At 36.6% G+C, this 13,229-nt stretch overlaps 1 protein-coding gene across 4 annotated transcripts in view; it reads right to left on the bottom strand.

Moving 5' to 3' along the window:
• Positions 1-964: 964 nt before the first annotated feature.
• The window catches only part of LOC126458009 (dual specificity mitogen-activated protein kinase kinase 4-like), a 128,953-nt gene continuing 116,688 nt past the window's right edge, over positions 965-13,229 (bottom strand). For all 4 annotated transcript variants that reach the window (XM_050094788.1, XM_050094786.1, XM_050094787.1 and 1 more), the window contains 2 exons: positions 4,225-4,451; positions 965-3,992 (listed from right to left, as the gene is read on the bottom strand). In XM_050094788.1, coding sequence (XP_049950745.1) covers positions 3,827-3,992; positions 4,225-4,451 — 393 coding nt within the window. In that variant the 3' untranslated portion in view covers positions 965-3,826. The remainder of the gene's footprint in view (positions 3,993-4,224; positions 4,452-13,229) is intronic.

Consider the following 13,229-nt stretch of genomic DNA (forward strand, 5'->3'; position numbering starts at 1 on the left):
TCTGAGAGTATTTGTATGAAGTGTAGCCATGTATGGAAGTGAAACATGGATGATAAACAGTTTAGACAAGAAGATAATAAATGCTTTCAAAATGTGGTGCTACAGAAGAATACTGGAGATTAGATGGGTAGGTCACGTAACTCACAAGGAGGTACCAAATAGAATTAGGGAGAAGAGAAATTTGTGGTACAACCTGACTAGAAAACAAATTTTGAGGCATTCAGGGATCATCAATTGAGTACTGGAGGGGAAGCATGGGGGATAAAAAATGTAGAGGGAGACCAAGAGATTAATACAGTAAACAGATTCAGAAGGATATAGGTTGTCATAGTTACTCAGAGATGAAGAGGTTTGCGAAAGATAGAGTAGCATGAAGAACTGCATCAGACCAGTCTTTGGATTGAACCACAATAACACAACATCTTGAACAAAATACATGAGTAACATGTCACTTGAAGCTCATGGAAGATAAAAAAGGGTAAAACTGATTTCTTGTTGGGTTATATCAACTCAAACAATACATAAGCAATATTTATAATTTGTGACAATTATTTTAACAATAAGAAACACTGAGTACTAAACAACTCTTGAAATTATGGACAAAAATCTGAGTGTCTCATAAATGTTATATTTAAAGAAAGTAATAATAATAATAATAATAATAATTTCATGGTGAAGGAATACTGATTCCTAATCATGCAGATCAAAACAGAATACCACAGTTAATGTTCTTATTCTCACATTAAATTAGAGAGAGAGAGAGAGAGAGAGAGAGAGAGAGAGAGAGAGAGAGCAGTTGCTATATCAAATGACTGGTAGAGCTACTAGCCGCAAAAACTGCAGAGACAACAAAATTTCGTTCATTCCCTACATAAATCCCAGTGAAAACCCTAGCTCAATAATTACTGTCGACTAAGCTCAGCATGACATGTAGCAAAACATGGAGCATTAAATCAAGAAACAATTGCTAAATATAGCTTTTATTTTGAAAGTTGAACCAAGAAAGAATATTACGCGCCTGGATAACAGGACACAGCATCACTTGTAAACTTTTAGGCAGGGCGCTGTTAGATGCTACTGCAGGGAAAACTAATAAATTACATTTCTAATGGACATGTTCATATAATTTATTTGATCTTTCATATTATCCAAGATCTATTTTTCACAGAAAAAACTCATACTCTTTAAAAATTTTAATGTAGACATAATTCTCAATTCAGCGGAAAGCAGTAATTTTTAAAATAATGCTCACCAAATGTGTCTCTTCTTTTGTTTGATTGGAGCAGTACGTAAAAAAGGTCACAATTCATTAAAGTTATTCTTACAGTAAATTCAAAACTTCTGTGTGAATATTTAAACATTCTTTTCAAGAAAATTCAATTTTCTGTTTCAGTACAAGAAGCAGATTGTATCTACAAGATACAACTGTGAAACAGAAATACTTTCTACCAAGTCAAAAATAATACATTTGTAAGGAATATACTTCAGTATATATTCTACAAAGTATAAACCACACTATTAAATTCAAGTTGGCGGGAAAAAAATGAATAGCACACCTCAGGTAGACAGTATATTATTCAGCTTCTCACTCCTTTAATCAAATTCTAGACAGCAACAACCTTAATGCATGTCTTCAAAGAACCAATAAAATTGACATAAATGTTATGTCAACTGGGAACAGAAATTAAGGTACAAGAGATGAAACTTACACAAACCTACTCAACATTATTATTGTGTCACATCAGTTTTTTGTTGATATTTACTTGTACATATGAGGCTGCTACACAAAGTTTTAATGATTGTTTGCTGCTCAATGTCCATACATAACCATCTCAACAGTGAATACAGTACATAACTACAAATATCTGCTGGCATATTTGTGCTACCTGCTACTTCCATTTGTCAGTTTAAAGAGGCATCTACATGGTTCTTGTGTAAAGTTAGCCACCATTTTGCAACTAGGTGCTAATTTTTTCAATGCATGATTTTTCATTTGAAACAAATATTAGTTTTTTTTTTCATTACATCTGATGAATAAGGAGTAACAAAAAGGTACATTCAATATGTTTGACAGTTAATGCTTAAAGTGTTTTTGTAACTGTCACTAATGTTGACAAGAATAATTTAGTAAATAATCAGCAACTACACTGAACTAAAGAATCTATTACACTGCTGAAATGTCACTATTTCACCATTACATATTTCTCAGTGTATTATCAGTCCTTTAGTGACACATGTACTGTATCAGTAAATTATGGATTTCATAATATTGCAAGACAGAAGATACAGTTTATCCACAAATAAATTACCAAAAAGCATAGATTTCCACTTCAATAAAAATACAAACATGTTTTAAAGATTTCTGACAATAATCTTACAGCAGTATGGCAGGAATAAAATGAAAACTATCTTCCAATAAATGTTTATGTAAAAAAAAAAAGAGTCTGACATTACATTATATGGCCAGTGAGTAAATATTATACAGTGCAGTTCTCTTTAATAAGAATTTTTGGACTGTTGCTGATTTCATTTTCTTTTTATATATATATAAATTTAACATCTGTATTACAACAATCATCTGAGTGATTCCATGACTCTTGCAAGAAGAATGTGTGACAAGTTTTTTCTGCCATTTTCACAAGTAGGCTACTACTGCAAACTGCAGTCACAATAAGTATAAAGGAGAAAAAAACTCTAATTAAGACCAGCAGGTGATTTATTATTCTAAAAAAACCTGAGAAGGGATAAACAAATACAGGACAAATGAGAATTTTTTTCCAAATTTGAAATATAGATTCTGGCTGAATGAATGAAAACTAACAGCTGATAAGCCTTTCCAAAGTAATACAATGAGAACCATAAGGAAGCAAGATAGAGAAATAAATAAATACAAAATGAGGTCATATCTCTTCTTCAACAAATACAGCAGAATACCTCATATGAACATGTATGTCTAGAAGACAAAAATAACAAAATTAATGGAAAAATCACAGAATTTCTAGCATTTATAAAACAGATAGTTTCATTTCCTTAAAAATATCTGACTCATTGTTATGTCTACCTTTGATGAGGCAAGACACAAATTGCTAGAAACAGAAAATTCCATTATTGCACAGCCTTCGACTATTAATTGTAAATAAATACTTTTGCAAACAATAGTTTGTTATCACACAACGGCAAATCACTAGTCCACTAACATCAATATTTACAATTTTATATAATACCCATTCTTTGGGTAAGAGGAATTGCTGGACCAGTCAGACACTGTTATACATAAAAATGGTCTGCCATGGCACTACAACACATTGCAATAAAAATATGAGTGTCTGCTCTTCAGTACAACAATCTGAAGTTAAAAAAGGTGATTTCACAGCACTACTTCTCAAACTATATGTAACTTTAGAGAAGATTATGGGCTACATGAAGTTACTAGTTGATTTAACAATTTAGGGTGTCAACATTTAAAACACTACAAATGAGCAAGGATCAATACATGTTAAAATACAGAATGTGATTGTACTATAGGCATTCTTGATATCCCAATACATAATTACATGAGCAAAATGACGGGTGTCTTAAACCAATTCCAACATTTTTTTTCCCTTTTATATAAAAGTGTATGGAACATATTCCAATTCCATCCACAGTGCACATGCCAGTCTCACTTCGTTTACTTCCATAATACTCTCCTGACACTAGCAGATACTGGACATAGGACCATCAATAAAGCCACAATTCCAAAACCCAGTTTTCTGGGGGAAAGGACATGTGGAAGCCAACAGGGATTCCAGAGTTCATAAGTTAAACTAACATAACATGATTGTCATCATGGCTGGTTCATAGTGAACATAGTGGCACCATTGTTTGCCATACTGTCCAAGATATTGCTCACATAATGTGCAACATCTACTGACTCCTGATCACTTCTGACAATGAACTCATGCTCCAGCAATTTACTGTACTTTGGACGCTGTGTTTCTTCTTTAATGAGGCTGAAATAAAAAAGTTAAAACAATTCAGTTACATGTTATAGTCTACAAAAACATGTTTCATCAAAACTACACGAGAAAAGTGTTACAATGCACCATAATTCACAAAACAAAACTATGAAATTAATTTAAAATATATTATCACCCACCCCACCTCCCCAAAAAAAACACACACACACACACACACACACACACACACAAATCACAAACTAACAGTAAATAATCAAAATATTACCAAGTATTAACAAAGTTTACAAATTCCATTGTGAAATGATTTCCATTATCATTGGGTGAGAGGCGAGGAGGGTCGCCTTGCACAACTTGATTAAGTTGATCGAAGACTGAGTTCCACTTTGGGTATGGAAAATGACCTGTTGCAACTTCCATGAGGGTAATTCCTAAGGACCAGACATCTGAGCGGACATCATAACCACGTGCTCTGTGAGGATCTATCCTCTCTGGCTGTAAAAGCAAACATTCATTTTAGTATGAAACAGGAAATGGAAATCAAAGCAAAAGGTGAACAATATTTAATACAATTTGTTACTATGGTATACTTGCAGACAAAGATTTCACATCATGAATGAAAGTTTAAACACTACTCCTGTTACCTCCAGACATATATTTGTATCTGCATGGACTTATAAGGCATTCATTACATTCAGTCTCACTTGCTACAGGACACAGAGTTTATGACTTACTCTAAGATAGACTCCTACTAAAATTTTGATGTGATGTTTATTGACAGGATATCAAAATGCGTGCGTGTCTTTATTGTGTTATACATAGCCCAGTCAAATTAATGTGACCACTTGTAAAAGGACAGAAAAAAACACCTTAAGCATTGTGAAAATGTAGTTAGAGTGTCAATGAGGCTCTGGAAGGTACAAACAGAGATGTGGAGATGTGCCAATTGCAGTGCTGTGGTCAGCTGTGCTAGGCTGCTCTGTTGAGGATCCACAGAGTAAACAACCCAATTGAGGTGGTTCCACAGATTCTCAATTGGATTTATGTCCAGGAAGTTCAATAGCCAGGTGTTCACATACTGTGAATGTGGTACCAGCACAGCTATACAATTTACTGGAAACAAGTGAAAATGTATGTCAGACTGGGACTCGAACCCGGAATTTCCCACTTTACACAAGTGGTCACCTTAATCGCTTTGGCTATCAAAGCATGCTTCATGGACAAAACTAAACTTCCCATAGGTCCCAGTGTCAGCTTCCCTCACTGCTTGCACAATTACATGATTCCTACACAAGGAGGGACATGTTCAGCTTTCTCATCAGGTTGCTTAGGCTTTCGCATGAACCATGTTACACCAGTGTCTGTATTTGACAGTGTCTGTAAAGTTCAATGGACCAAACTTAACAGACACTGTCAAATACAGACAATGTCTTAATGTAAAGTAAAAGAGGGCTAACAGTGGCAGTGAATGGAATACTTTTGATAATTTTAAAAGCTTCTTTGGGATTTTATTGACTTAATTACACTTCACTCATGGACAGGACATGCTTTCAATGGTTCCATAATTAATAAAGTATCAGTTCTCAAAATTAATGTGTTTTATCAATTAAAACCCCCAGCACAACATCTGAAAAATCCTTTACATAAGGGTGATTGATGCTTGATGTGCAATGCTGAATCAGTATACAACTGGTTTCACCCCCTTTTATACAAGTCTCATGCGTTCATCAGAACACATCAAGTGGCTGTTTCCCTTCTCTAACACTAGAATGAGCAAAATGTACTGTCTCTTCAGTGATTGTATGATTTTGAGAGAACTTCAGTTATGTGTTGTAAGGATTCTTTTGGGGATATCTAAAAGGCACAGTTTTAAGCAACACAGATTGTTCAGAACAAAATAGCTTAGCACAGTGACAAATGATGGACAACAAGGGCATTCCCCAATATCATACACACTAACTTTAATGTATTCAGTCACAGTGCATGCAACATTTATTTTATAACCTCACGCGAATAATTTTAGAGCAGTGTTTTTATTAGTATTGCTTTAAAAAAATTCTTTGGCTTGAACTTAATTTTTGGTTCTAAAAGCCCACAAACAAGTCTCACCCACTCCTCCTCCCAACACACACAATCCCCCTGCTACCCACAAAAAAAGAACTGTCAAATATAGTTACATATGCAAAAAAAGGCTAGACAGTTGGTCTGTTGAAATGCTGTAATTTATGGAAGTGAAATTTATCTACATCAAAGAAGGCTGCAAGAAAGGGCTGTATGAAACTGTATGATTTATCTTGTACTTCAAAAGTATGGAAAGGTGATGAAAATTTTCCTTATTAAACACAAAAGATTATGGTAGTTGGATTGTCTTTCATAAAATTTAGTAAACATAAAGAAAGTAATGAAACCTTGTTCTTAATTCTATCATCATCAGCCATCCCTCCATCATCCACTCTTGAATAACAACCACCTCCAGACTACTCAATATATTATTGTCTACAGTCTTACACATTCTATATTGCACTAGCATGTTTACTAATGTTTTCTAGCCTATTTCCACTAGATCATTACCTCTGACTTTTCTTATCTCTTGAGTTCAACAACAGCACAATGAGGAATATTCTCAAGTCATGTTGCACATTTGCTGCTATAGGTAATTATTTTTAAAAGTAGTACATTATTATTTGTGTGATAATTTAATAGTAATTTGGGTGTTTATAGTTTTCATTTTCATTAACTTTAATAGAAATCAGAATTATAACACCAATACTAGAAGTGCAATCACGAGTAGTTACTGGAATACATGATAAAAATGAGGGAGAAACAAGTGCTGAATTCAAACATTTAGGATCTCTGGACATTAGCAGAATATGATTGAGCAGAGCGTTAAAAGCTGATAATACACCCACGGGAAACAAACCGTTGGACTGAAAAATTACCAATTTGTGACACTGATGTGGGTGTGCCAACTGTAAAAATTGTTAGTTTGCCTAAACAGGTCATTTAAATATGCTAAATCTCATGTTAGTAAATTGTCAAAGTGTCTCTAGCAAGATCCCTGAGTTACTCTCCGAAATAAACAGTAGCAATCCCAATATTGTATTAGGTAGCGAAAGCTGGTTGAAATCAGACACAAATAGCAGTGAAATTTTGAACTCAGATTGGACAATGTTTAGGAAGGATAGGACTGATCCTATGGGAGGTGGTGTGTTCATTGCAGTTAAAAGCTGCTTAAACGCAGTTGAGATCGATACTGGGTTGGACTGTGAAATAGTCTGGATAAAGCTGTCAATCACACAAGGAGTGACCATTGTATTAGGATGTTTTTATAGACCACCAGCATCCGCAACAAATGTCACAGAACGTGTCAGGGAAAGTCTTGAATACATAGGAAATGAATATCCAAATTATCCATTAGTTATAGGTGGAGACTCTAATCTAGCATCCACTGACTGGGAAAATTACACATTTATCACAGGGGACAGAAGCAATATTTTATCTTCAGATTCTAAAAATAACCTCAAAAAATTTTGGTCATACATAAAATCTATGAACACTATAAATAATTCAACACCTTCTCTTGCTGACAGTACAGGTAATGTAATGGAAGATGATAAACAGAAGGCCGAAATTCTAAACCTAGCTTTCAAAAACTCATTTACAGTAGAGGACTGCAGCACCATTCCCCCTCTCAATTATCGAACAAACACAAGGATGGCTGACATAGTGTTTAGTGTATTGTAAAACAGTTAAGATCCTTAGACGCCAAGAAGGTATCTGGCCCAGACAGTACGCTACAAATATAGCAGCATTGTTATCCATCATCTATCAGAGATCATTGGAACAACGGAAAGTTCGACGAGACTGGAAAAAGACCCAGGTCATAGCAATCTATAAATAGGGTAGAAAATCGGATGCACATAATTTCTGGCCACTTTCACTGACATCGATTTGTTGTAGAATCATGGTACATATTTTGTGTTCAGACATAATGACCTTTCTAGACTCTGAGAAGCTCATCTGCAGAAACCAGCACTGTTTTAGGAAACAGCGGTCACGCGAGACACAGCTGGCCCTCTTTCTACCTGATATAGAACAGGTTCTAGATACTGGCTCCCAGATTGATGCCATATTTCTCGAAAGGCATTCGACTCGATTCCGCACTGTCACTTACTCCAAAAAGGAGTGTGCCCTCCGCTACACGCCGCTTGGCTAGTGGAGTATATGTGTAGATGTTGATTTTAACATACAGAAAAGCCAGAAAAAAGCACAGAGGTTATGAAACAGATGCACCAAGATACATACAGGATGATACCACAAATCATGTCAGGGCAGAAAGAGACAGAAAAAATGTAAACAAGATAAGAAGGCTACAAACAAATGGGGGAGGAGGTAGTAACAAATAGTTACTGACAAAAGCTAGATCAGCTAGTTAAAAATTAACAGAAAAATGAATGCAGCATTAGATATGAAAAGTTAGATTACAACTAAATTAAGACAAAATTGGATAATGAGTGAATTAAAACCAATCCAGGAATTAGAAGTAGCAGTAGCAGAACTCTCAAAAATATATGAGTACTTGAGAAATTTTCAAGTCTAAATCATGACCTAAAGAGAATTAAGAAGAACACACAAAAATCATCAAAAAGCAAAAACGTGCGAGATATTCAGAGAAAGGTAAATGTGTTCAAGTTTATGTTGAGAAAGTGCACAGGAACTGCAAAGCCACTGTCAAATCGGGCATCATCAGCTACTACAGAACACACATTACAGAACACAAAAAAGTATGGCAAATGTAGTGCAGTAGTATTTCCAGAAAAAGATACAGCAGTTGAGCCCTAAGCTCACTGCATAAAGTCCAACTAACACAATTTAATATTAAAGTAAATTTTAATACACTTATACTAAAGTGGAATATACACTTACTAGCATTTTTGCGTGGTTTTACTGTCTCATGCCAAGCACATGCATCAATGCAAAACATGTCTGTTTTGTGATTAGGTATTTGAAAGGAAAGGCTGCAAACTGGGACAGTGGGTTACCCACAGTTGGAAATGAGAATCTTGATCTCATCACTTGAAAAGCAACACAATATCGAAAAAATCGACCTTGGCACAGCAGAGTATGGGAAAAGAAAAATACCAACAAGATGCACATGCAAATATTTTAGTACTAGGTTACAAGAGTATGTACAAAAACAGACTTGGCAAGAATGATCACTGAATTGCTAAATGTTGTTAGATTTGAAACAGGAGAGTACTAGAACCAAACCAAATAAAATGATAAAAGGCATGGAAAACAGATAGTACAATTAGAGAAGAATATCAGCCATGATTAAAAGACACAATAGGAGAAGCTAGCACAAAACCTAGTAAATGTTGCTATAAATGAAATTATATGACCAAATGATATTGGCCAGGAGATCCCATCTGAGGTCGCTTGACTGCCTGGTGCGAGTATTTGTATCTGATCCAATTGGGCACTTGCATATCTTTGTGATGAAGATGAGACGAAATGATGAGGACAACACCAACACTGAGTCCCCGAGCAAAGGAAATCTCTGACACGGCCAGGAAACTAAGATTAATGATATTAAGCTATAAATTTTATTAAATTCTTGCAATGAAGTTTGCGAAAACTCTGAGAGAATGTACGAAGAACTTCTGAAAGCTGATGACAATATTCCAAGTTTTAGTATATGCACTTAGTGCTAGCCACACACACGTAAAACACACAGAAGAGCCAAAGTAACTGGTAAACCTGCCTAATATTGTGTAGGGCCCCCGCGAGCAAGCAGAAGTGCCACAACATGAGGTAGTGTGGACTCGACTAATGTCTGAAGTAGTGCTTGAGGGAACTGACACCATGAATCCTGCAGGGCTGTCCATAAATCTGTAAGAGTACGAGGGGGTGGAGATCTCTTCTGAACAGGACGTTGTAAAGCATCCCAGATATGCCCAATAATGTTCATGTCTGGAGAGTTTGGTCCCTAGCAAACATGTTTAAACTCAGAAGAGTGTTCCTGGAACCACCCTGTAGCAATTCTGGATGTGTGGGGTGTCGCACTGTCCTGCTGAAATTTCTCAAGTCCGTTGGAATGCACAATAGCCATGAATGGATGCAAGTGATCAGACAAGATGTTTTAATTTTGTGTCATCTTTCAGAGTCGCATCTAGGCGTATCAGGGGTCCCATATCACTCCAACTGCACATGCCCCACACCATTACAGAGCCTCCAACAGCTTCAACAGTCCCTTCTGACATGCAGGGTGCACGGGTTCATGAGGTTGTCTCCATACCCGTACATGTCCATCCACTCGATACAATATGAAATGAGACTCGTCCGACCAGGCAACATGTTACTATCATCAACAGTCCAATGTCAGTGTCGACGGGCCCATGCGAGGTATAAAGCTTTGTGTTGTGCAGTCATCAATGGTACACAAGTGGGCCTTCGGCTCCGAATGCCCATATCAATGATGTTTCATTGAATGGTTCACAAGCTGACACTTGTTGATGGCCCAGCATTGAAATCTGCAGCAATTTGCAGAAGGGTTGCACTTATGTAACGTTGAATGATTCTCTTCAATCGTCATCGGTCCCGTTCTTGCAAGATCTTTTTCCGACGGCAGCGATATGGAGATTTGAAGATTTATTGATTCCTGATATTCACAGTACACTCGTGAAATGGTCGTACGGGAATATCCCCACTTCATCGCTACCTCGGTGATGCTGTGTCCCATCACTGTGTGCCGACTATAACAACACATTCAAACTTTCTTAAATCTTAATAACCTGCCATTGTAGCAGCAGTAAACGATCTAAAAACTGAGCCAGACACTTGTCTTTTATAGGTGTTGCCAAAAGCAGCACTGTGTTCTGCCTGTTTACATCTCTCTGTATTTGAATAGTATACCAGTTTTTTGGCACTTTAATGTATTAGGCACTGTTAGATTTACAGACTGATGAAAGAAGGTATTCAGGGGCAATGTTGGTTGTATATAATTTGTGACAGGAATGTATAAAAAGAGTCAACTGGAAGGTTAAGTATAATGTGGCAATTGACTTTAGAATTAATAAATCCAGATTTGCAAAAATGATTTGTTTCAAGCAAATAAATTTAAAGTAAAGATAATAATGGACAGTGAAAAAGGGTTCACTGGTATGTAGCAGACAATGGCTGAGGATGAATATAAAGTTGAAAAGTAAAGAGTGTCAGAAATTCTAGTCACACAAAATGCTGTATCAAGGAAGAAGAAACCAAGCTGTGACAGAGAACCAAAAAAAATATAGCAAAAGGTGAAATAAATCAAAAGTTTGGATCAAGAAACCAAAGGTGATTTGGCTGCAGTGGTATAAAATATGAAGACGTATTTTTGAAACAGCCGGATGTTATTAGCACTCGAGCAGGTGTGTCTATGTATAAAGTGCACCAACCACAAATGACGTTATCTTGTACTGTTCCATTGTTGTTTTTCAACTGTGGGCCCATATCTACTTTTTCTTCATTGTTGCACCTTACACTATGCTAAGTTATGTTGTCGTATGTTCAAGAGTGTGGTAGTAATATAAAATAAACAGCGAGTTAGGTGAGAAAAAAAAATTTACGACCCATGCAAGAAAACGACCCAGATTACGAACTATCAGCATAATCCCACAATGAGGCAATCGTCTACAAGATAATTAGCAACTGAGAAGCAGTCAGCTGAGATCTGGCGCTATTTCGCAGTGTACTGCTTTCAGTGGGTCATTACTGTGGGGTGATACTTGTAAATGCCAACAGAATGATACAATGGAAGTTTATTTTATTTTATCACTATTTAATTAACCAGTGACTTCGCTCATATAATGTAAGTTTATTTTATAGTCACTAAATTAAACTAACACTAAACTGTGATATTTCTCATACATGATTACCTTGGTACCATAAACAGAGCTATTCTTGACATATGTACAAAGTATGCTGTGTGCCTGCTCATGTTACAGAAAACAGCACACCCACTCAAAGGTTAAAGGACTGCCATGTAAAATACAGGGTGGCAAAGGAAAAGTGGCCTTGAGTATGGACTGCTCGCCAATTCCAAGCAAATTGTTGCCCGCCATGAGCAGGTACAACAACACATAGGTAAACATGTAGTAATAAGATTGTAATGAAATAACAAATAAGCTACTGGAAGCAACAGCTTCAAAACAATAGACGACAACTGACAGGCATCAATGAGTAGCCTAGTACTTGTGGTCGGTTTTTTATGTACCACCCTGTAGAAATAAAGGAACATCAGTTGTACATAGTGCCCATTTTCCTGACAAAAAAGAAGAAAGCAATGGACATGAAATTTCAAAGGATGTTTTTATGGTGTGTAACAGAACAGTTCTTGATACATTAAATTTCAGGAGTGCAGCTTCAGTTTGTTGGCTCACTCCGAAGACAGCTGAAAGGTACATAGCCGAAATAGTAGAAGAAGAATTAAGAGTTTACTTGGCTTTAATCCCAAAATTTAAAAGATCAGGGTATTACACTGCAAAAACATGAAGATAAACAACAGTTTTTGTTTGTTATTGATGTGAAGAATGGTGAGATATGATCTATGTTGAATACACGGAAACTGATTCAGGCTTTATAGCCTAAAAGCCTGATTATATACACTGATGAGCCAAAGCATTATGACTACCACCAACCATTTAGACTGCATGCTGTCTGGTAATGTGTTAGGTATGTGAAATGAAAGGAAAGTACGTAAGCGGAGCAGAGACAAATGGGGAATCATTCCAGTGACAATGCAGGCCACAAATGAGGAAATCCACTGATAAAAGGCAGACTGTCATGGCCTGGAGTGCGGGAATTAGGATCCTGGAAAAAGCGAAGCTAATCGGCTGGTTGTGTCCTAATGTTGTGGACACCTGTGGAATGTATTTGAAGGACAGTGAAGTCAGGAGAGGCGACATAGTGTTGTGTGAAATGTTATCAAACTGTGTGACCAGAACCACACGCCTCGCTGAGGTGGGGCCCCTTGTAGGCCTCAACATTACAGAAAGCTGTACTGTATGTGTAACCAAAATGGTGAGATATCTGTGGACCTGCCAACCGTATACGTGGTTCTTGAAGAGTGGCAGCAGACTTTTCAGTAGTTGCAGGTCGACAGTCTGATCTGGTCTTGTAACATCAACCATCATGGCCTTGTTGTGCTGATACTATGAATGGCTGAAAGCAAGGGAAACTACAATCATTCTTTTTCCCGAGGGCATGCAGTTCTTGTGTGTAGTTAAATGATCC

Source organism: Schistocerca serialis, chromosome 2 (assembly GCF_023864345.2).
Source record: "Schistocerca serialis cubense isolate TAMUIC-IGC-003099 chromosome 2, iqSchSeri2.2, whole genome shotgun sequence".
Taxonomy (NCBI): Eukaryota; Metazoa; Arthropoda; class Insecta; order Orthoptera; family Acrididae; genus Schistocerca; species Schistocerca serialis.